Below are 24,695 nucleotides of genomic sequence, written 5' to 3' on the forward strand. Positions count from 1 at the left end.
TTGAATGGCGGTGCTCGCTTGAAGGGCCGAATGGCCTAATCCTGCACCTATTTTCTATGTTCTCCCCGTGACCTGCGTGGGTTTGTTCCGAGAACTTCCGTTTCCTCCCATACTCCAAAGACGTACAGATTTGTAGGTTAATTGGCTTGGTGTAAATGTAAAAATTGTCGCTAGTGTAGGATAGTGTTAATGTGCGGGGATCGCTGGTCGGTGTAGACTTGGTGGGCCGAAGGGCCTGTTTCCGTGCTGTATCTCTAAACTAAACAAAAAACTAAACCATGATCCACTACACCTACGTATATCACCTCTCACTAAGTTAAACTCTCTAAACTAAACTAAACTCACCATCACACTGACACCTTCCTCATTTGTGTTCATTTTCTATTGTTTGTTTTTTTGGAATCATCAAATTACCTAGAATAGAGCTACAAGTCTCGGCCACCCTGCATCTATGTATCAGTAAAAGCTACTAAATCAAACTCATATGTTTGAATTTGTGCCATTAACTCATCTCTCGTTAAGATGCTGGATGCATTCAGATAAAGATCCTTAAGATTTTAATTGTTATGATTGTTAGTCACTCTAATTCCAATTAATGCTGCACACTGTTGCTTACATTTTCAGTACCTTTCTGTGAAGCTTCAATTTATCTTCACTCCGCTGCCACCTTGGGGCACTGCTCTCTCATTTCTTTTTGATTAAACTTCCCATCAATTAAGTCCTTTCCCTCTCTCATTAGTTTAAACCTCTGTCTTTAAACCTATTGATATGATTCACCAGATCGCTATTCCCACCAATTTCAGATGAAGTTCACCTTGTACTGTTGCGAGTGCCCTATCGATCAGAACCCATTGTTCCCACACAATTGTCATGTTATGCATCTATCACTGTAATCCTGCAATTTGCACGAGGCCCAACTAATAATCTGGGATATTTTCACCCTGGTGACTCTTTTTGCCCCGAGCTGCTCATAATGCCTCAGCAGATGTAGGTATGGACAGTTCTTGCATCTCCTGCGGTTGCCATTCCGTTAATGATGCTATCCCCTATGACTACCATGTTTCTCCCTTTCTGCCCACTTGAATGGTTCCCTGTGGCACCAAGGACACTTTCTTTCCTGAAGTCCCCACCCTCCTCCAAAGAAGGAGCAAGATCTGAAATGCATACTTGTCATCTGTATGTTCTATGAGGAAGCTTTTTTATGCAAGGGCATTCGATGAAAAGAACAGAGACCTGAAACATATTTATAAATCAAAAGAGAAGATGTTGGCACTGTAGAGGTGCACATAGTTGTATCAGTGCCTAGAGCTTGACCATAATGTACCAGTGCTTCTTAAACTGGTGAATGGTTCACCCAAGGGTGAATGGAATTATTTTGGGGTGAATTAAACTAGAGGGGTGAATGAAGGGTTAATTACTTAATTTATTCAGATATTTTATATTTTTTTCTATACTTAAAAAAAGCATTGACATTAAAGTGGAGAGTAAGCTCTTATTGGTTTTAATGGCAGTGGAGTTGGAAATGTGTTATGGTTTTTTTCTCTCCACCTATGGTTTTCTAATTTCAAAGTAGCAGGATATTTCCCAAATTTACTGTAATGTCATCTTTTAGGGAAGACCAGACGAGCTAGTGGGATCATAAATGGCAACACTGGAGGATCGCCGTATGCAACTGTTAAACTGTAACTTTACTTTGTGTAGTAATTTAGCTACCAAAGTTGATATTTAGTGGTATTGTGAGCTTTCGTCGGGGAGAGTTATAGAAAGTTGGATACTAATATATTAAATCACATACTCCATGGTTTTTTGAGCTAGTTTTCCCAAGAAAAAAACTGCAGTAATCAAAGCCCGAAAGGGTAGGATGTGGCTGAAGCCCAGTGTTTAGACGTTGGAATGGGTTTTTATCATTCTAATCGAATGATAATTAATTCCAACTCCAGTGGTCATTAAACTTTTTGTTTTCACTCCTAGTTGTCTTTAGATATTTTTAGGATGTTCAAAAAGTTGAATAAAATAAACACTTCAGAAATGAGTTAATTGATGTTTTTTGCTCATGTGACAAAATAAATTATATATAAAATTATACAGTCTCTGGAACTCTCTGCCGCAGAGGGTAGTCGAGGCCAGTTCATTGGCTATATTTAAGAGGGAGTTAGATGCGGCCCTTGTGGCTAAGGGGATCAGAGGGTATGGAGAGAAGGCAGGTACGGGATACTGAGTTGGATGATCAGTCATATTGAATGGCGGTGCAGGCTCGAAGGGTCGAATGACCTACTCCTGCACCTAATTTCTATGTTTCTACACAAGGGAGAATAAGTTGAAAATTACCAAAAAAACATAAGAAAATTTAGTCGAGGGTAAATGAAATTTTTTGATAAAGACAAGGGTGAATGACACTGAAATAGTTTAAGAACCACTGCCCTAGGATATTGTGAGAAACAAGGGAAGAAATTGCTGGAGCCCTGGCAGAACTGTCTGTATCTGTGGGTGAGATACCAGAAGACTGGAAGGTGGGTGATGGTGTGCTTTCATGTAAGGATGGTTGCAAGGACAAATCGGGGAATTACAGGTGAACAAGCCCAGTGTCAGTGGTGGGAAAGTTACTAGAGGGGATTCTGTGAGACAGGATCCGTTTACATTTAGAGTGGCAAGGACAGATTAGGGACAGGCAATATCACTTTGTGGCTAGGAAATTATGTCTCACAAATTTAGCTGAGTTTTTTAAAGAGGTGACGAAGAGGATTGATAAGGTTAGGGAAATAACTATTGTCTACCTGGATATTAGTAAGTCTTTAGCTCAATAACCAAAAATCTGTAGCCTCCTTTTGCTCTGGTATTTTATTTAATTCACATGTTTAATCAATAATGTTTTATTATTAATGTTTAATGTTTTATGTGTCATTCCTAACTGTCACAGTATGTCATGTTGTCACTTGTGGGCGGAGCACCAAGGCAAATTCCTTGTATATGAATACTTGGCCAATAAACGTATTCATTCTTTTGACCAGGTCAAAATAAATATGGTATATTTATTTATCGTGTTATTAAGTTTAATGTGCCTGTAAAGATGCAGCAAGTAAGAATTTATTTGTTGTGGTTTTAGTGCATGTGACAATTACACTCCTTTACTTTCTGACTCTCTGGAGGTAGACTGGTTCAGAGGGTCTGATCACATGGAATTCTTGGCTTGCTGGCCAGTTGGATGCAGAATTAGCATAGTAGGAGGAGTCAATGGAGAATAGACACAAAATGCTGGAGTGATGCAGCAGGACAGGCGGCATCTCTGGATGGAAGGAATGGGTGACGTTTCAGGTTGAGACCATTCTTCAGACTGCGAGTTTGTTTTTCAGACTGGAGGCCCTGTGACCAGTGGTGTGCCACAGGGATCAGTGCTGGGACAACTGGTGTTTGTCACCTGTATTCATGATTTTGATGAGAATGTTACTGGCCTAATTATTACATTTGTGAATGACACAAAAAATTCAACAGTGAAGAAGGATGTCCGAGGTACAATAAGATCTTAATCAATTGGGAAAGTAAAAAAAAAGGAATGGCAGATGGAATTTAACTCCGACAAATGAAAAGTAATGCATACACAGTGAATGGCGGTGCCTTGGGGAAAGTTGCAGAATGGAGTGATCTCTGGGTACAGGTACACCATTCCCTTAAATTGGCAGCATATGTAGACATCGTAATGAAAGAGTGATATGGAACACTCGCCTTCATCACATGGGGCATGCAGTATAAGCTGTGCTGTGATGCATCCCAATGAATGCCTTCTATGGCGCATCTGTAAAAGTTGGTCAGAGTTGTTGGGGCCAACTTTGTAATTCCAAGGAAGTAGAGGAGTTAGTGTACTTTCTTGGAAGCAAAGGCCAGCTGAAGAGCTGGTACGTAATGTTTCAGCTGTACTAGATGTTGGTGAGACTACACCTGGAATATTGTGTGCCACTTGGATTGCCCGTCTAAAGAAAGGATGTGATTAAGCTGGAAAGTTTGTAGTAAAGACGCACAAGGATGTTGCTGGAACTGGAGGGCTTCAGTAATGATGGGAGATTATGATTGCAATTACAATGTTTAAAACACATTAGGCCAGGTACATGGTTAGGAAAGAGTTAGAGGGTTATAGGCCAAATGCAAGCAGGTGGGACTAGTTCAGGAGGTGTTCAAGAAGGAACTGCAGATGCTGGAAAATCGAAGGTAGACAAAATTGCTGGAGAAACTGGAGAATCTGTGGAGCGAAGGAAATAGGCAACGTTTCAGGCCGAAACCCTTCTTCAGATCCTAGTTCAGGAGGTACCGTGCTCTCTGTTTCTAAGAACTTCATACCAGCTGGACAAGTAACAGAGCTTTGGATCCTCTAAAGCTACTCTCTTGATTTCTGCCCCACCCCATCATATTACCTCTTTTTGCTGTCACACCCTCAAGACCATAACCAGTGATCATATTTGAGGTAACTATGTCCAGGTAATTCTCTCATATGTGGCAGTGTCTGAAGCTCGGACTTCAGCTCATGAACTCTGAGCCAAGGTTCTTGGGCAGTCGTGGATGTAGATGTGTCACCATGAACTGCAGTGGGACCCACCAGATTGCCTACGTCGCAACCATAACACAGCACCTCCCCATGTATCTCCATTCTATTTAATTAATTGGTTTGGATTTAATTATTTTCAGTGTGCAATCTTTAGCTGTATCAACATCCCAGATTTATTTATCTTGTCCAAGCAGGAGAGGCTGGAAGAAACACCCTCCGATCGGTTGTGACTGGGTTTGTGTCTTCTCTCCTGCTCTCCCACACTCCAGCATTCCCACATTCCAGCTTTCCCACATTCCAGCTTTCCCACATTCCTGCTCTTCATTCACTGGCCCTGTGTCCACCCACTCTCCCAAAATCCCAAACTGGAAAGGGTCTCAACTCGAAACGTCATCCATTCCTTCTCTCCAGAGATGCTGCCTGTCCCGCTGAGTTACTCCAGCATTTTGTGTCTATCTTCAGCGTAAACCAGCATCTATAGTTCCTTCCTATGCCCAGGATTGTTTCTCTCCTCCCTCCCAGACTCCTGCTCTCCACTCACTGGGCTGATTCAATGAATCATTTCCCAGGTCACTCTGGATTTGGGCCAATGACCCCTCATAAAATACTCATTTCACTCTAGGCACTTAGTGTCAGACATTAATGATTAGCCTTGCCATTGGTGTCTACATTCCATGAAATAATAGAATAAAACAAATGGTGAATTTTATTTATGCATTTTGTGACTGCAAACCCCATAGCCTGTAAAGTAATGAATTAATATAGTGTAGGAAAATCAGCAGCCAATTTGCCCACAGATTAGTTCTACAAACAGCAGCATGACAATGTATGCTTCTGTTGAGACTGTCTGACCTGTGTGAAATTGCTGTAAAATGAGTTCCCTCGCATCATGATATATTAAGGTAAGATATTCTTCTCCAAGTATATGCTCACTTTTGATCTGAAAGTTGTCTACGTTATGGAGGAAATTTGCTTTGGCCAATTAACCCACCAAACTTTGATGTTTATAAGCCTTGAGATCAATAGGCCATTGAGATCAACCATGACTCAGACCACTGGGCGGAGGTACAGGAAGGCCGTGGCCTGTAGACGAAGCGTCGAGCCAGCTCCTCCTCGTCCGCCAAGGACCAGAGAACCGGAGATGAGGATGGAGGGAGTTGGCAATGGCAGATCCAAGAGCAAGGGCCAGTAAGAGAGTCTTATCTTCCACGCCCTCAAGGTCGGCTGCGGGAGGCACACCCGGGCACAAGGCCTGAACGTGGTCGGGCGAGGATAGGGAAAACAGTCGCTGAACGATCTGGATGGAGGTGGCGGTTGGAGGCCCTGCAGCAGCCTGGGACTCGCCTGGATGGGGATCCACTCCAGACGACCAAGCGCACGGGCAGGACTGGACTTTGGAAATGGCGCCAAAGCCTGCCGTGTCTTGCATGCGGTCTCAGCTGCCTGTTTCAATGCACTTTGTACTAATCGGGGACTGTGCTTAGGTATGGCAATACTTTACTGAACTGTACGCACAAAAATAATTTCACTGTACATCTGTACATGTGATAATAAAGAACCATTGACCATTGAATGAGGTTCAACTGCAGCAGAAGACAACTTAATGGTAAGTTGGGTGTTTAAAGAATCAGATCGTGGCATTGAAACAAAAGTATTCAGCTTCACTCTGGATCTATTGCTATTATTCTGAATCTATGGTCTATCACGAGCTGAAAGCACATCTTGTATTTGCTCAAGTGAAACAGGAAATGCTGGAACTAATCACCAGGCCAACAGTGTTTAAGAAAAATTAAAGCATCTGGCCTTTTTTTACTCTAGATGGCTAGCGTAAAGCCACATGGCTGCACTTTTTACTATTCATCAAGAATCAAGTAGCCATTTCTTAATTTATGTTGCTGCCTTCTGTTCGCTCCAAAGGTCCCTGGAATACCCCAGTTATCTCGCACGTTAGGATATCCTCTCTTATAGCTGCAACTCAACTGGCGGCTTAAGTCAAAGCCATAGTCCAGTGATCTCAAGTTTTGCAAGCTTTGCCTAAGATTGCAGTCGTTTGTGTTTGTGTTTGATTCAATCCATCTGAGAAACTAAGCTGCCTTAAAGGCACTTTGCAAATACAACGTTATGTTGTTATTGTGTGCATTTCAAAGGCCACATTCAAAATGTTGCATGACTGATAATTGGGATCCATAGCTTATGGTGAGTGGTGGGAATCTGGGAGGAGCTGAGAGACATGTGGGAGGAGAATGATAGCTGAAACTGGAGAGTCATTGAATCGTACGGCACAGAACAGGCCCTTCAGCCCACCTCGTTAATGCTGATCAAGAAGCCCACTTATCCACCTTTGGCATGTATATCCCTTGAAACCTTTCCTATCCATCGACCAAATGGCAATAACAAATGTTGTTATTGTGCCTGCAGCAGCTACTTTCTCAGGCAGCTTGTCCCAGGTACACGCTACCACATGTGTACAGAAGTTGTCCCTTTTAAATATTTACTTTATCACCCTAACCTATCCCCACTTGTTCTTGAATCCCCTTCCTTTGGGGAAAAAGACTGTGCATTCATCTTATCAATATCCTCATGATTTTGCATGGTCTCTGCAAGGCCATCCTCAGTCTGCTGCACATCCAAGGAATAAAATTGTAGCCTGTCCAATCTCTCCCTATAACTCAGGCCCTCGAGTCCTAGAAACATTTGCGTAAATCTTCTTTGCACTCTTTCCAGCTTAATGAGTTATTTTCTATAGCAGGTAAAATCAAATCTGTACACATTATTCCAGGTGAATCCTCACCAATGTTGCTCGAGAGAATGGACAGCAGCATTTCATGTCAGGACCCTTCTTCAGATTCACCTTGGGTACTGACCCCAATCATCATCTGTCAGGAGGGGCCCGACCTAAAACAGGTGCCGGCCCGAGAGGTTGTTTGGCCATTCCATCCACAGATGCTGCCTGACCTGCTGAGTTACTCTAGTACTTTGAGCGTTGCTCGATATTCCAGCATCTGCAGTGTCCTGTGCCTCATCAATGTATTGAAAAACTGCAACATACAATACAATACAATACAAATTTATTATCATTTGAGCCCCAGTGAGACTCAAACGAAATGTTGTTTCCACAGCCATACAAACAAAGACACTGTCTTACAGACATACACATAATTAAATTCACACAAACATCCATCACAGTGAAGCCACTGTGATGGAAGGCAAGTCTTTTCTCTCGCCTGTTCTCCGTGTCTCTCCCGATATCCAAGCCCCAGGCGGGCGATGATGATTCCCACGGCCATTTTAGGCCGCGCGGGGCGATTTACGGCCCCGCTCCCGGTCTGAAAGTCCAAGGTTGGAACCCCCACGGGCGATGGTGAGTCCCACGGCCATGAAGCCGTGCCGGGTGATGTACTGTCCCGGTCCGGGTTGTTCCAACCCCGTGACACCGGCTGGAGAAGTCGCGTTGCGGGAGCTCCGGGAAGCGGTCTCTCTCTCTCCTCCCAGACCCGCGAGCTCCCGATGTCACAGTCCACCGGACCTGCGGCTGCGTTGCTGGAGCCTCCGAGCCCCAGGAGTCGAGTCGCAGCAGCGAGTCACCGCCGCTCCCCACGCTCCGAGGCCGGCCACCCCCGACGATGGTGAGTCCGCAGATCCGCAGTCTCCCGAGCCCCCGGGTCGTTCAGGCTGGAGGCCGCTCCACGGTGCTAGGCCCCAACGACAGCCGAGACCCGACAGGGAAAAAGTCGGGTCTCCCGGACAGGGAAGAGATTTAAACAGTTTCCCCCCCCCCCCCCCCCGCCCCCCACATTTACACATTTAAAAATACTATTAAAAAACACCAAACACTACATTTAACTAGACAAAAAATAAAAAAAAGACAGACAGGCTGTAGGGGCCGCTGCAACGGGTGAGTCGCGCCGCCAACCAACCCGCATTCAACACCGCATAATGTCCCAACTCTTATTGGTAATGACTGACTGATGAAGGCCAGCATGGAAAATGCCTTCTTCAACCTTCAACACACAGCATTGTAGTGACTGATTATCAGCACAGATTTGATCATTTGCGCGACTCACTGTTGCAGCGATCCCTACAGCCTGTCTGTCTTTTTTTTATTTTTTGTCTAGTTAAAATGTAGTTGTTTGTGTGTTTTAAATAGTTTTTTTAACTGTGTATATGCGGGGGGCGGGGGGAGGGAAGGGTGGAGGGAAGGGGGAAACTTAAAACTATCTCTTCCCTGCACGGGAGACCCAACCTTTTTCCTGTTGGGTCTCCATTGTCGTTGAGGCCTAGCACCGTGGAGCAGCCTCCAGCCGGAACGACCTGGCGGCTCCAGTCGCGGAGCCTGCGGACATACCATCGCTGGTCGGTCTTGGAGCATGTGGAGCGGTGGTGGCTCGCCGCTGCGGCCTGACTCCGGAGCTCGGAAGCTCCAGCTGCAGCCGCAGGTCCGGTGGACTGGGACATCGGGCGCTCGCGGGTCCGGGTGGAAACCGCTTTTCGGAGCTCCCGCAACACAACTTCTCCCGCCTGTGTCGCGGGGTTGGAACGACCCGGAGCGGGGCCGTACATCGCTTTAATGGCCGCGGGACATCCCAGCGCCCGCCGGTGGCTCCAACTTGTGACTTTTGGGCCTGGAGCGGGGCCGTACATCGCCCCGCGCGGCCTTAAATGGCCGTGGGACTTACCATCGCCCGCCTGGGGCTCCGACATCGGGAGAGAAATGGTGCAGGGGAGAGAACAGACTTTGCCTTCCATCACAGTGAGGAGGAGATTCACTGTGATGAATGTTTGTGTAAATTGAATTGTTTGTATTTCTTGTAGGAATTGTCTTTGTTTGTATGGCTGTGGAAACGGAGTTTTCGTTTGAGCCTCACTGAGGTTCAAATTACATGTAATAAATATTGTATTGTATAAGCCAAACGGCTCTATGATTCTGAACTCCATTTGCTGAAAATCTAAAATAAAGTCAGGAAATGCTCAAAATACTTAACAGATCAGGCTGCGTCAATGGAGATGGAAACAAAGTTAACATTTCAGGTTTACTACTCATCTTTAGATCTGGGGAAAGTTACAGGTTGAACATGTTCTAAGATGCAGTGAAAGCTGAGCAGGGGATGGAGAGAACAAAAGGATATGTCTGTTTTCAGATGGACAGCAGGAAAGACTGAATAATAAAGGGGGGTTTGTACTGGGTGAAAGAGAGTGGTAACATGATCCAACAAAACAAGGGATCACTCCAGGGAATGCAGGATATTTATCTGAAATTACCAATGAAGTGTGAAGTGAACACTGGATATCTGGATAAAGATAAAATATTCTGGAAATGCAGGTTATGGATGCGTGCGATTCAGACCGACATCTAGAAATGTGAAGGAAGGAACTGCTGATGCTGGTTTAAACTGAAGATAGACAGAAAAAAGCTGGAGTAACTCAGCGGGTCCGGCAGTATCTCTGGAAAATGGAATAGGGGATGTTTCGGCTCGAGACCCTCCAGAAGAAGAAGGGTCTCGACCCGAAACGTCATCTATCCTTTTCACCAGAGATGCTTCCTGACCTGCATCTGGAGTTACTCCAGCTTTTTGTGTCTGTCCCCAGAAGTAAGAACATACGACCCTAAGTTTCTGATCGGCTATCATTTTAATTCCTCACCCGTGCTCAGCTACACTCTTCCAGTGGAGTCTAATGTCCATGCGTGAAAAAATCTCCCGTGTTCCATTTTGGCCGATTATTGCTAATTGGACTCAATTTTAGATACCCAGTATTTTGTTCTTCAGCGTTCACACCTATTAATTTCAGATAAATATACTTCATAAAAATTCCTTTACATGATCGATCTTTTGGCTCTTTGTTTCATAGTGTTTTTCATTGCCATGTTTTCATCTCACATCACTACTCTTCCACTTTGAGTCCTTTCACCAACCTCCCCTTTGGTTCTCTTCCCCCTTATTGTATAGCTTAAAACATATTGTATCCCAAACTGGTCCCAGATCTAATGCAGGACATAGTCATCAGCCTGAAATATTTTTACCCTCTTGCCATTTTCAAAGCTGCTGCCTACCTGTCAATAATTTTCAGCATGAACTGACCGTGATATATATTCATTTTCCAGCAGTTATCGCTACATGGTGACCAGGAGATGAACCCTGACTGTGTTTACCTCTTAACCCTGGCCCCCAAGGACATTAAGGCAATTTTTAGACTCCTGCTATGTTCATGATTGTTTGCTTCACCCAACATGGACCATGGAATCAATCTGGGGCTTACCTGGTAAGGTTTAATGCCAAGCCATGTGATGCACATATCCACCAAGCCAATGGAGTAGCCTTAGTATTTCAATAAGTGAATATTATGGAGCACATCTGACAATAATCCCCTAATTTTCAGAATGGTTTAGTATGTGAGTAGTTATGTATGAATATTTCAGGTTGTTACGTTGTGACAATATCTGTATAAGTAGTACATGCATAAATCATTGGTCTTGTATTGTTATAGGTAACAAAATTCTTAAGGGATTGGACAGGCTAGATGCAGGAAGATTGTTCCCGATGTTGGGGAAGTCCAGGACAAGGGGTCACAGTTTAAGGATAAATGGGAAATCCTTTAGGACCGAAATGAGAAAAAAAAATTTCACACAGAGACTGGTGAATCTCTGGAATTCTCTGCCACAGAAGGTAGTTGAGGCCAGTTCATTGGCTATATTTAAGAGGGAGTTAGATGTGGCCCTTGTGGCTAATGGGATCAGGGGGTATGGAGAGAAGGCAGGTACGGGATACTGAGTTGGGTGATCAGCCATGATCATATTGAATGGCGGTGCAGGCTCGAAGGGCCGAATGGCCTACTCCTGCACCTATTTTCTATGTTTCTATGTTATTGAAGTGGAAGCTGTGAAGATTAGCAGCAAATTTATTTTGCATTTCCTAGTTTTACTCAATTAAGGATTAAAGATAAACGGGTTACTTATGCCGCAACTCCACATTTTGGGCAGTTCTTGTTTCCTGTATCATGAGCAGGACTTGGACTAATCTTGAAATCAGACCTCATTATTCATTAAGTTTGCATTTTCCTGTGCCAATGTTATTTTGCTAATTGGAGGAGACGTGGAACTGGAAATAGACACTAAATGCTGGAGTAACTCGGTGGGACAGGCCGCATCTCTGGAAAGAAGGAATGGGTGACATTTCGGGGCGAGACTCTTCTTCAGACTGAGAGTCAGGGGAGAGGGAAACGAGAATTACAGCTGACAATATAGAGGGATATAGAACAAAGAAATGAAAGCTACACAAAAAAGTCAGTGAAATTATTTTCTTGCATACTTTCTTTTCTCAGTAAAGTAGCGCCATACCTATGCACAGTCCCCCATTAGTACAAAGAAGTAACAAAGATCAAGGAAGCAGGAACTGGGTTTGATCTCCAAATGTCTTCCAGTTTACCCCGCTGCCTCATATTAGTGTCGCTGAACTAAAGGTGTGGTTCGTTGGCAGCTTTCCCTCTCCATTACATGACCTTCAGCAGATTTGCTCATCCATGGGTCGTGTCTGACCAGGCTATGATTCAGTATTATTCTAACCAACAATGCTCCAGGGAAGCAACTTATCTGGCTTTTACGTAATAACCCTGTTAAGTAGCACTGGAAGAACCACACTTTATCTCTACTATCAGTGATTACGATCCCAAGAACTAAACTGAGAGATACTTTGTTGAAAGATGGGATTTGGGATTGGGATTGGGATTTTGATTGGAAAATGGGATTCCAAATTGGGATTTGATGAGTTATGGATCCCAATTATCAGTAATGCAACATTTTGAAATGTGGCCTTTGAAAAGCACATAACAATAACATAAACTTGCATTTGCAAAGTGCCTTTAAGGCAGCTTAGTTTCTCAGATGGATTGAATCTAACACAAACTGAAACAAAGGGGGTAAGAGAACCAGTGAACGACTGCAATCTTAGGCAAAGACTTAAAGGCTGCAGGAGGGAATTACAGGAATGCTTTGAAATTGGTGAAGGGTGAATTTAGGACTGATGTCAAGACATTTTTTTCACAAGGCAAATGATCAATAAGTTTAGACCTCTGGGCTTAGGTAGTGAAAGCAGATCATAGTATCGATTGAGAGACTGGGTGACGTGATGGGGTTTGGATATCTGTTTTGGATGAATGAATCAAATAGCTTCTGTCATCCGTATCTATCATGAGATGACATTGCAGGCAGTCTAAAAAGCTCGAGGAGTTCAGGCTGTAGATAAAACTGAAAGGTATTAAAATTATGGGCCTATCGTTTATTTTAAAAGCAGGTTTTCATCCTGTTATAATTATTTGAGAACCAAATCCTATTTGAGCATTTTGCAGAAGAAGCTTTATTCCGCATATTTTGCTAACTCGTCAGCTTTTTCCCTTGGCTGGTCTTAATTTTCCCATGTTGAAGGAGGATTCACAGTGAATTTGAAATATTAATACTATTTTGAGACTGCAAATACAAAAAAGGATTACAAATATTTAGTTCTATTTATGTGAAGGACATAGTGTTTATTTGTTGAGTGGAAAAGCATTTTAACAGATGCCAAAACCGAGCTTACAATTTGTAACAATAGTAATCACAGGGTTGGACATTTACAAATATTTTAGTTATGTTTAGTTTAGTTTAGAGATACAGCGCAGAAACAGGCCCTTCGGCCCACCGAGTCCGCACGGACCAGTCATTCCCGCATGTTAACACTATCCTACACACAACAGGGACAATTTACATATCTACCAAGACAATTAACCGACAAACCTGTAAGTCTTTGGAGTTTTGGAGGAAACCAAAAATCTCGGAGAAAATTCACGCGATCACAGGAAGAACGTACAAACTCCGTACAGACATAATTCGAACCTGGGTCTCAGGTGCTGCAAGCGCTGTAAGGCAGCAACTCGTCCATGCCGCCCAAGATTCTAGATTGTGATATAACATTTATCTGCCACACTTTGATATTATCAGTGTAAGTATTTATCTGTAAATAATGCTTGGAAGTCATCAAAATCATTGATTATTAACTCCTTGCTGGATTAATTCTTGCAAATACTACTACTATCCATCATCGGTAGGATGTGGAGGATGCAGAGAGGTTTACCAGGATGCCGCCCGGATTCGAGGGTGTAGGCTGCAAGGAGAGGTCGGACAAATGTGGATGTTTTCTCTAGCGCGCGGCTAAGAGCTATGATAAGAAGTTTATAATGTTTGAGAAGCATAGGTAGGGTGGACAGTCAGAACTTTCTTCCCAAAGTGTGAATGTCAAATATTAGAGGACATAGCTTTAAGAGGAATGAGGAAAAATGTAAAAGAGATGTGCAGGGCAAGTTTTTTTACACAGGGAAAGGTGAGTTTGGGGTTGCCAACTGTCCCGTATTAGCCGGGACATCCCGTATTTTGGGCTAAATTGGTTTGTCCCGTTCGGACCGCCCTTGTCCTGTATTTGACTGCTACTACTCGGGTCGAGATGACTGTCGGGTCAGAGCGCCGCGTCCGGCACCGCCTCACCCGTCCTGACGTAGAGCAGCCCGTGGAGTGCAGCAGCAGTGACTCGCCCGTGGCCCCGTCGGTCGGCAGCCCGGCCAGCTGTCCGACCTTCGCTTACCGCCGACACCACCACCCCTCCTTCTCATGGCCGATCATCGGTTCATGAATTGAATGGGGTGTCAGACTTTGCGCGCTATGTCGTGCGGGCCAAAACTCCTCAGCTGGCCCGCTGCCTGGGCTTCATGTGCAATCCCGCACTCGGGCCAACTCATCATTCACCCAGCCACGGCCGAGTCGGTCAACGTATTGCCGTCGGGAATTTGTCCCGTATTTTGACCTTTTGTCCCTTATTTGGGAGTGAGAAAGTTGGCCACCCTAGGTGGGTTCCTAAACAGTGTTGCTGGGGATGGTGATGGAAGCAGAGAAGACAGTGATATGTAAGAGGCTTATAAATAGGCACATGGATATGCAGGGAATGCATCATATGCAGGCAGAGGATATCAAATTAATTTGGCATCACATTTAGCATGGATATTATGGGCCGAGGGGCCTGTTGCTGTTTTGTATTGTTCTATGTTCATAATCTGTCCATTATTTTTAACAGATTACCAGGTTTTAACAGATTGCCAGGGCTTAAATAGGTGGGAGGTGGGGAGAGAAGTGTTGAGAAGTGAGCAAAGGTGTGGTTCACAGATGGGTTTGAAGGATGTGTTAGAGGTGGAGAGAGAGGAAGTGAAGTGGATGACTGTGAGTAAAGGGCCTGTCCCACTTGCATGCGATTGCGTGTGTTTGGCGCGAACAAATGGAAGCGGAGTTCACGCGAAGTTCGCGCTAAGTACGCGCTAAGTTCACACGTGACGTCATTTGCGTCATGCTTACCAATCAGCTGGGCAGGAGGCGGGCCGACTGAATTTGGACGGCGCCGGGCGGTGACGTCATCGCGCAATGCCACGCTAGGCGTATGCGGTAAAGACGCTGCGTACACCGTTAAGACACTGCGTACGACGTCAAGGCACTGCGTACGACCGCAATGCGCCTGCGTGCCGACAGGCCATTGGCGCGTGAAGATTTCGGCCACTGCCAGAATTTCGGAGCCCCTTGCGATGTCGGGACCAGTCCCGCACAATTCCGTGCTTCTAAGTGGGACCGGCCCCGCGCGGCCATACGGTGCCCGTACGCCTCAAGCGTAATTTGCAAGCCAAGGTCGCATAAGTGGGACAGGCTCTTAAGTAATTTCAGAGCAAAGAGCCCCTTGCACTGATACTGGTGCAGGAAGAAGCGTCTGTGTGTGAGATCTACAACAGGAGTAAACTGGTGAAGAGACAGAATGCATGTGAAAAACAGGCAAACCATTGAAATATGCTGGCAACTACAATCATGATCAAACTGAGAAGAACATAAGAACATAGAAGCAGATGTAGGCCAATTGACCACTTGAATAGTTTGGGGACTGATGTTTACCACAATGTCCTGCACTGACTCCATTTCCCTTCATTTCTGTGCCGTCTACAAATCTATCCATCTCCCTTCTGGATATACTCAGCAACTGAATCTAGATGGATAATTTCAAATTTTGGAATTATGGAAAAGCAAGAATATTGCTATCAAATCATAGAAATCCTTTGCATCAACAGACCAAGAAAAATCTGCAAGGGTTGAAAATGGATAGGTTATGGGAAATTTCGGAGTGTTTTGTATCTACAATATAAATCAAATGAGTCCAAGGCCTATAATTAAGGGCACGGAGCCTCTTCTTAAGACTAACAAGAACGTGACAGGTGGAGCAGCAAGTGAGGCATCCATTCTGGAGCATGAATGAGGCCATGACATTAATGTTAGGGTCCTGGCAGGTATTGAGGAACAGAGCAATCATGATGTTCAAGTCCAGAGATCCTTGAAGATCCCAGGTAGATAAGATGGTTGAGAAGGCATCTGGGATGTTTGCCTTCATTAGGTGTACCACTGAATACCAGAAGAGAGACGTTATGCTCTAATTTCAATCAATCAATCAATCAATCAATCAATCAATCAACCTTTATTGTCATCTTGCAAGCAACAGTTGTACAGTGCAAAATGAAAAGACGTTTCCCAGTGAATAGCGGAGCATCGCACATGAAATTTAAAACATTTCACACATAATAACACTAAAAACAATCCAGTCCCTGATGGAACAGTATAAATAGTTAAAAGCAGGTAAAACACAATGTTAAAATACAGTAAACCAATCATAAAAATGTCCGGGGCAGCTGATTTGAGTGGCCAGTGCCAGTTATTAAAGTGTCCGTGCCAGCCGCAGAATCAAGTGACTGTGAGTACAGAGTGACTGTTTAGCAGCCTCACAGCCTGTGGTAGGAAGCTGTTTAGCAGTCTTGTAGTCCGGGCTTTGATGCTTCGATATCTCTTGCCTGATGGCAGGAGATCCAGGTGTATGTGGAGGGGGTGCAGTTTGTCCTTAGCAATTCTCTGAGCTTTTTTCAGACAGCAGCTCTGGAACAGTTCTTGTACCGAGGGTAGGGAGACGCCAATGATCCTCTCTGCTCCCCTCACTACCCTCTGCAGAGCCTTCCTGTCCGAGCAGTTGCAGGTGCAGTACCACGTATTTATGCAGTACGTGAGTACAGACTCCACCGTGCCCCTGTAGAAAGTCCTGAGGATGTTGGTGGGGAGTGAGGCCTGTTTTAGTTTCCTCAGGAAGTGCAGTCGCTGATGGGCCTGTTTGACGGTCCCAGTGGTGTTCCTGGACCAGGTGAGGCTGTCTGTAATTTGCACACCGAGGAACTTTATGCTCTCCACTCTCTCCATTGCATTGCCACTGATGTTGAGTGGTGTATGCTTTGGCTGCGCCCTCCTGAAGTCGACAACCATCTCCTTCGTTTTGTCGACATTTAATTCTAGATTATTTTTGCCGCACCAGTCCACTAGTTGTTGTACTTCCTCCCTGTACATTGATTCGTCATCTCCACTGATGAGTCCCACTACTGTAGTGTCATCCGCGAATTTTATGATCTTATTGTCCCTGAATCTGGCAGCACAGTCATGTGTGAGCAATGTGAACAACCGCGGGCTGAGCACACAGCCTTGAGGGGAGCCGGTGCTCAGCTTTGTAAAATAATTGTGAAAACACACCTCCAGATTCAGGGACAGTTTCTTCCCAGCTATTATCAGGCAACTGAACCATCCTACCACAACCAGAGAGCAACCCTGAACTATTATCTACATCATTGGTGATCCTCAGACTATACTTGATCAGACTTGGCTGGCTTTACCTTGCACTAAACGTTATTCCCTTATCAAGTGTCTGTACACTGTGAATGGCTCGATTGTAATCATGTATTAACTTTCCGCTGTCTGGTTAGCACACAACTAAAGCTTTTCGCTGAACCTCGGTACACGTAACAATAAACTAAAACTGGATCTGAATCTGAAACATTGGTCAGACCTCTGCTGAAGGACTGTGTAGTTCTGGTCCCTACACAATAGAAACAATGCGATGTTGCTGGAGAGGATGCTCAGGAGATTCACCAATATGTTGCCTGGGATGGTGTTTTGGTTTTGAGGAGAGATTGGAGAAGATAGAGGAGGTGAAAAGAGAATAAGACTGAAGTACATCAAATTATCAAGGCTATAGATAAGGTATACTGTAAGAAACTGACTAATCACCATATCAGAGGTAGATAAGAGGATATAGATTTAAAGGTAGATCGAAGAGAATTGGAGGGGACCTGAGGAAGCACCTTTTCATCCAAGAAGTGGTGTGTGCCTGGTCTAGGCTATGACAAACTCAGATTCCATTCAGATGGCATTAAGCAGCAGTTTAGAGCCAGCCTATCCGAGATACCCCAGAGCCATGCATGACGGGAGCTCTTTGCACAGACAGGGGGCAGTGGATGGCACCTCAGTGGTCCAATAGTTCTTGGGAATTGTAGCAGCAGATCGTGCCGTTATTAGACAGTGTGTATTGGATGACAGCCAACAACCAGCTGTACATCCCTCCTGATTTGCTTTCTATTACAATTGATGGAACTAAAAATCAGGTGGGTTGTAAAAGCATGATAACAACTCACTATCACCCACTTTACTGAATAATACCAAGATCTTCCCCAGCCAGTGTGATGATAATGTGATGGATGGTTGTCTCCTAATTCCAGACATGCACTTAGTCCCTGTAGCTTCAATTTGATGTCAATGCCAAATACACGTTGCATTAAAGCAGACTGTGCAGTTCAGTTAATCTATAAAATGTGATTGTATCCCATGAGCTGGAATGTTTTTTTGCATTATGTGTGACTGCCTGATATATTTCTGTTCCAATCTCATTTGCTTTTATTCTAATTTTACATTTATCATGCCATCTAAATTCACTACGGAACAGCTCTAACCGAACAATCTTATTATAGTAAATAGACACAAGCGGCTGGGTAACTCAGCGGTAACTCCAGCATCTCTGGAGAAAAGGAATAGGGGATGTTACAGGTCGAGACCCCTCTTCAGACTGAGAACCGAAACGTCACCTATTCTTTTTCTCCACAGATGCTGTCTGACCCACTGAGTTACTCCAGTTTTGTGGCTATCTTCGGTTTAAACCAGCTCTAAATCCTACTAAAGTGATTGCTAACGTTGGTATACAGTAAAATGCTAAATACATTTCAATAAAAGAGATTGGATTGGAGAAGATACCAACTTTAATATGAGAGGAAATGAAAAACTGATAGGTGTTTGGAATAGTGGGTAGGAGGGCTTAACGAATTGGGAGTGTAAGGATGGAGTTAAAGGAGAAGAGAGTACAGGAAAAGTTACGATAGACACCCGAATTAATGGGACGGAAATGTCAAGAAGGGACAAGAGAGTAAGGTCAGGTGAAAGAGGAAACGGTGTGAGAGGGGAGGTGAATTCCAAATTAAAAGTGTTATATATGAATGCGTAAATTATAAGAAATAAAGTGGCCGAGCTTTAGGCTCAGTTAGAAATTAGTCAGTATGATGTTGTGGGAATTACAGAGACACGGCTGCAAAAGGATCAGAGATGGGAACTGAATATTCAGGGATTTACGTCTTATCAAAAAGACAGGCGGGTGGGTTGGCGCTGTTGGTAAGGAATGGAATTCAGTCCCTTGCGAGGGGTGTCAGAAGTCATTGTGATTGAAATTGTAAAGCCTGTCCCACCCGCACAATTCCATACGCCTCCGCCAATCGAAGTGGGACCGGGCCCCCTGAGGCCGTACGCCTCAAGCGACCACATTTGGTCGCGCTAGACGCATGCAATCGCATGCTGGTGGGACAGGCCCTTCAGAGTAAAAATATCACAATGGGAGTTATCTACAGGCCCCCAAACAATAGCCTGGAGATAGGGTGTGGCCAATTCACTGGATGCATTCAAAAGAGAGTTAGATAGAACCCTTAGGGCTAGCAGAATCAAGGGGTATGGGGAGAAGGCAGGAACGGGGTACTGATTGTGGATGATCAGCCATGATCACATTGAATGGCGGTGCTGGCTCGAAGGGCCGAATGGCCTATTCCTGCACCTATTGTCTATGTATCTATGAATGCAGTTTCCATTAAACTGAAAGGCATGTTTGACTACAGATTTGAAAATTAAACAAAGTGTGGCCTCTTCAGACCATGATTAACATACTAGATATCTGACAGTAGAGCCCTTTAAATTGACTTTTTGTTGCTTCCTTAAAATATCTTTCAACCTGTCTCTCTTAATGTACAAATCTAGAGAAATAATAAGTGTGGGGCTGAGGAGAATTTAATCACAATGTGCTGGTGTAACTCAGCAGGTTAGGCAGCATCTCTGGAGAATAAGGATGGGTGACATTTTGGGTCAGGAACCTTCTTCAGACTCTAATCTCCTCAAGGTATGCCTACTTTGAAATCTCCTCAAGGCATGACTACTAGGAAGAAGCTTTCCTCTCTCCGTCAGGAGTCCTGGAGTATTAAGAAGGGTCAGGACCCAAAACATCACCCATCCTTTTTCTCCTGGGATGTTGCCGGACCCGCTGCATTAGTCCAGCACTTTGTATACATTGATTAGTAGGACTGGATGTTACAATCTCTAAGGTTTTTCGCTACAATTGACATTTGGTATTCTTGGGGATGACCACTAGGTGATTTTGCTACCAATCAGACACATCTTCAGTTATATACCTCAACGTCACTAGGTGTTTTGGCCTTTTATCACAAGACGCCCTCAGTCGAGGCAGGTCTATCACAGGGTGATCAGACCTGGGTGTGTGTCTTATGGTTAGCCTCTAGATGGTCACATGGTTCAGTATATGCCAGCATCTGCAGTTCCTTTCTACACTTTCTATAATTTGTTGCCTAAAAGGTGTTAGAAGCAGATTCATCAGTAACTCGAAAGGGGTTTGGATTACAAATCTCTTGGGGAAAAACAAAAAGAGGGAATCTGATTAGAAAGCTCTTTCAAAGAGCCGTCATGGGCACGACCATTTGAATAGCCTCCATCAATGCCATAAGATTCTGTAAACGTTCAGCTAATTTGTAGATACTGGATATGTGAGAAATGTGTCCTTGTTGTTTATTATCTTGGATTGCCAGAGGAGTGGATGTAGAAGTGGTCACTATTGTGGATGAACTCAGACTGAATGGAAGCATAGCACCATCATGATTAGGAATAGGAGTAAATTATTTGGCCCCTTGAGCCGAAGGCATTTAGCATTATGCAGAAATGTCTTCACCCAAGAGTGGTGAGTCTGTGGAATTCTCTACTACAGAAGGCATTTAATGTGATCATGACTGATCATTCAAATTTAGTGCCCAATTCCAACTTCCCCTTGTCTCCCATTACTTTTTTAGTCATTAGTTATCCACCTAACTCCTTCTTGAATATACAGTAAACTCTTGTTGTAAATGACCACGGGAGACTGGTGCCCGTTATTGCAGATTGTCCACTATAACCGAGTGAGGTATTATCATTGTATGTGGTTGAAATAAAGAACCACAGTTGCCAGTTAATACACAAAAGGACACAAAATCCTGGAGTAACTCAGCAGGTCAGTCAGCATCTCTGGAGAACATGGAAAGGTGATGTCGGGATCCTTCTTCAGACTGATTAGTCTGTTGATTTACTCGGCATTTTGTGTTGTTTCACCTTAGAACTAATAATAATAATAATACATTTTATTTATGGGCGCCTTTCAAGAGTCTCAAGGACACCTTACAAAAATTTAGCAGGTAGAGGAAAAACATGTAAGGGGAATGAAATAAATAGTAGAGACATGACTAGTACACAAAGTAAAGACAGAATACAATTCAAAACACAATATGAGGCAATTCATGTACAGATGGATAGGGAGGGGGACGTGGGGCTAAGGATAGGCAGAGGTGAAGAGATGGGTCTTGAGGCAGGACTGGAAATGGTGAGGGACACTGAATTTCGGATCAGTTGGGGGAGGGAGTTCCAGAGCCTGGGAGCTGCCCTGGAGAAGGCTCTGTCCCGAAAACTGTGGAGGTTGGACTTGTGGATAGAGAGGAGACCGACTGATGTGGATCTGAGGGACCGTGAGGGTTGGTAGGGGGAGAGGAGGTCAGTGAGATATGGGGGGGGGCAGATGGTGGAGGGCTTTGTAGGTGAGGAAACGGATTTTGTAGGTGATCCGGTGGGAGATGGGAAGCTAGTGAAGTTGTTTGAGGACTGGAGTGATGTGATGCCAGGATTTGGTGTGGGTGATGAGTCGGGCGGCTGCGTTCTGGACCAGTTGGAGTCGGTTGATGTAGGTGGAGCTGATGCCAAGGAGAAGTGAGTTGCAATAGTCCAGTCGGGAGGAGATGAAGGCATGGATGAGTCTTTCAGCAGCGGGAGGTGTGAGAGAGGGTCTGAGTTTGGCGATGTTGCGGAGATGAAAGAGGGAGGTTTTAATGACAGGTTTTAACTAGGCATCGATGCCGCTGGTCTGTACCAGCGAGCCCTTCCTCACCGGCTATTGCAAAGTCAGAATGAAGCAGCTGTTGTTGCGGCTCACGTTGTAACCCCTAGCTTGTCAGCGTTTTCGGCAGGCCGCCGCCACTGGTAGGCTACGCTCCATCACTGTGAGGTTCCCTCCCCTCTCACCACCTACCGCTTCAACCTGTCGGCCGCCGCTTGGTCCGCTCCCCTCTTCCAAGGTGGAGCATATTGGTGACTCAGGAGAAGGGGGCGGTGAGGGGGGTAGGTTTAGAGGCCGAGTGGACAAAGCAACGGGTGGACAGCAGAGAGGTGGCAGCTGGTAAGAGAGGAGGGAGCCCCATGGTGACCGAGCGCATCCTGTCATTGGCAGCGGCCTGAAGAAAGCGCACTCTCCAGGGGCGACAACGTGAGCCCCAACAACAGCCTTGTCAGCCGCTGCATGCCGGGGATGACTAGACGCTTGTGAGCGAGGGTTGCATGGGCAGGTCCATCTGCTATGACCAAAACCCACTATCTAAAGGTCTGTTAAAATGAGGGTTTACAGTATTTAATATTTAATTGCTTTCAGTGGTAGAAATTTCCACACGTTCAACACTCTTTGGGAGAAGTCATCACTCATCATCTCAATCTTAAATGGACATATTCCCCCACCATCAGGAACATCTTTCCTATATCTAATCTGCATCCCAAGGAGCATTTGTAGGTATCTCGTTGTTCTAACAGGTTAACGTGAAGGTCAGGTAATGGTGATGAGGTTTGGGTTGCTGTGGTAGGAGGGAGTGCATATATAATAAAGGACATCTCTTTGAGTAGGGAGCACAACTCAGTGCAAGGATCTGCATTAGTGGCGAGACCTGACCGGGCTCCGTGGGGCATGGAAGAATAGGGAAATTTAACTTCATGTCTAGCCCAGCCTTCAATGGCAGTAGGGGACAGCCTGTGTCCCTGGTCCAAACCCCTGTAATGGAATAGCAGCAGATGAAGTGAATGTTAGAAAATAGAGGTGAAATGGGATTACTGTACAGTACTGCAAAGTGGGTAGTGGATGAACTTGGTGGGCTGAAGGGCCTGTTTCCATGCGCTCAGCATAATCCTTTTGTTCAGTAGAGAAATAGCAGGATGAAATGTAGCGAGGTAGGAAATACTGCTCACACAGAAAAGCCCCTGTCCCATGATGCGAGTTCACCCAAGAGCTCTCCCGAGTTTAAAAAAAAATCAAACTCGTGGTACTTCATCACGAGTATTTTTTTACTCTTGGAAATTTTTCACACTGTTGAAAAAACTTCACGAGTTTCCACGTTTCCTGAGCACCTGCCGTTAGCATTACGAGCCGCTACGAGACATCCACAAGCTCTGACGTACCCGCTACGTACATTCTATGTACTTACCACGAGTTTGATTATTTTTTAACTCGGGAGAGCTCTTGGGTAAACTCACATCGTGGGACAGGCCCTTTTAAGGCACATTCTTTAGATAGCAGTAACAGGATCAGCACGGATCTATGAAGGGAAAATCATGCTTGACAAATCTTCTGGAATTGTTTGAGGATGTAACGAGTAAAATGGACAAGAGAGAGCCAGTGGATGTAGTGTACCTGGACTTTCAGAAAGCCTTTGATAAGGACCCACAGGAGATTAGTGGGCAAAATTAGAGCACATGGTATTGGGGGTAGGGTACTGACATGGATAGAAAATTGTTGGTATGCAGGAAACAAAGAGTAGGATTGACGGGTCCCTTAATAAGGGTAATGGGAATCTCTTCAAGAAGTGGATGCAGTTTTACATTAAACTTTAAACATACTGAAGTTAATCAAACAAATTCAGTGGTGTGGGGGAGAATATCTTTAAAACAGAATCGTCTTCTCCACCTGTGGAATCAAAAAAAAATGGACCTTTGGAAAAAGCATGGTGAAATGCACATTAGTGTATGAGGTGACCCACATCAATGAATGGCAAAGGGAAGCTCTTCTCGTGGTCTAATCAGAATCTCCACTCAAAGGTGAAACGACACCAGACAGTCATGAAATTGCAGCCATCGTGGGGAGGTGGCGGCTGAAGGGGGGTTTGAATGCATCCACGGTGCTGGGTCACAGAATTCTCTGCCTACAACACTGACCCGCAAGCCACCCTGCCCCCATTTGAACCAGCGCAGACCTCGGCTTAAGTAAGTGTGGAGGTCAGATAATTGCTGCTCAGCACCGAGCAGGATTTCTGGCAGTGCCTTCCCACAAACGCCAGGCACTCGTGCTGAGCAGATTGCCGTGCTTTGGCTGGAGCGTCAGTGGCTGCTGACCGTGCTCGCAGGGGAACGCATCCTGACAAATGGCTCTTGTGAGCTGCAACAGAACATCGCAACATTCCCATCACACAATGACCTACTTACAGGGAAATGCCTGCTTTTCCATAACCATCCTCCTGACCTACTTTCAATGCATCTTATTCACGCTCATGACGATCTTTTCATGGGAATTGTTCAAATAAGTTGCAATTATTATTAATTATTGCTGCTGAACAGATCGCAGTATGAAGCCAGTACCTAGTTATTCTATCAGGAGCAGTATAATGTTCAGTTGTTTGAAGAATAACTTCCTTATCACTGTAGTGTGAGTGATCAAAAAATAAAAGCATTTCAATACTAAAAATATGAAATGAAAAACAGAAAATTCTAGCAATTCACAGCAGGTTTTGCTGAGGAGGAATTTCTTTAGTCAGAGGGTGGTGAATATGTGGAATGAATTGTCACAAAAGGCTATGGAGGCCAAGTCAA

The 24,695-nt window shown here is 44.7% G+C and overlaps 1 protein-coding gene across 3 annotated transcripts in view; it reads left to right on the forward strand.

Moving 5' to 3' along the window:
- The window catches only part of LOC129701422 (serine/threonine-protein phosphatase 2A 55 kDa regulatory subunit B beta isoform), a 565,371-nt gene that overhangs the window by 270,964 nt on the left and 269,712 nt on the right, over positions 1 to 24,695 (forward strand). The window contains exon 2 of one of the 3 annotated variants that reach the window (XM_055642587.1): positions 10,635 to 10,792. The exons of the other annotated variants lie outside the window; for them this stretch is intronic. Coding sequence (XP_055498562.1) covers positions 10,768 to 10,792 — 25 coding nt within the window. The 5' untranslated portion in view covers positions 10,635 to 10,767. The remainder of the gene's footprint in view (positions 1 to 10,634; positions 10,793 to 24,695) is intronic. 3 annotated transcript variants of the gene reach the window in all.

Source organism: Leucoraja erinacea, chromosome 11 (genome assembly GCF_028641065.1).
Source record: "Leucoraja erinacea ecotype New England chromosome 11, Leri_hhj_1, whole genome shotgun sequence".
NCBI lineage: Eukaryota > Metazoa > Chordata > Chondrichthyes > Rajiformes > Rajidae > Leucoraja > Leucoraja erinaceus.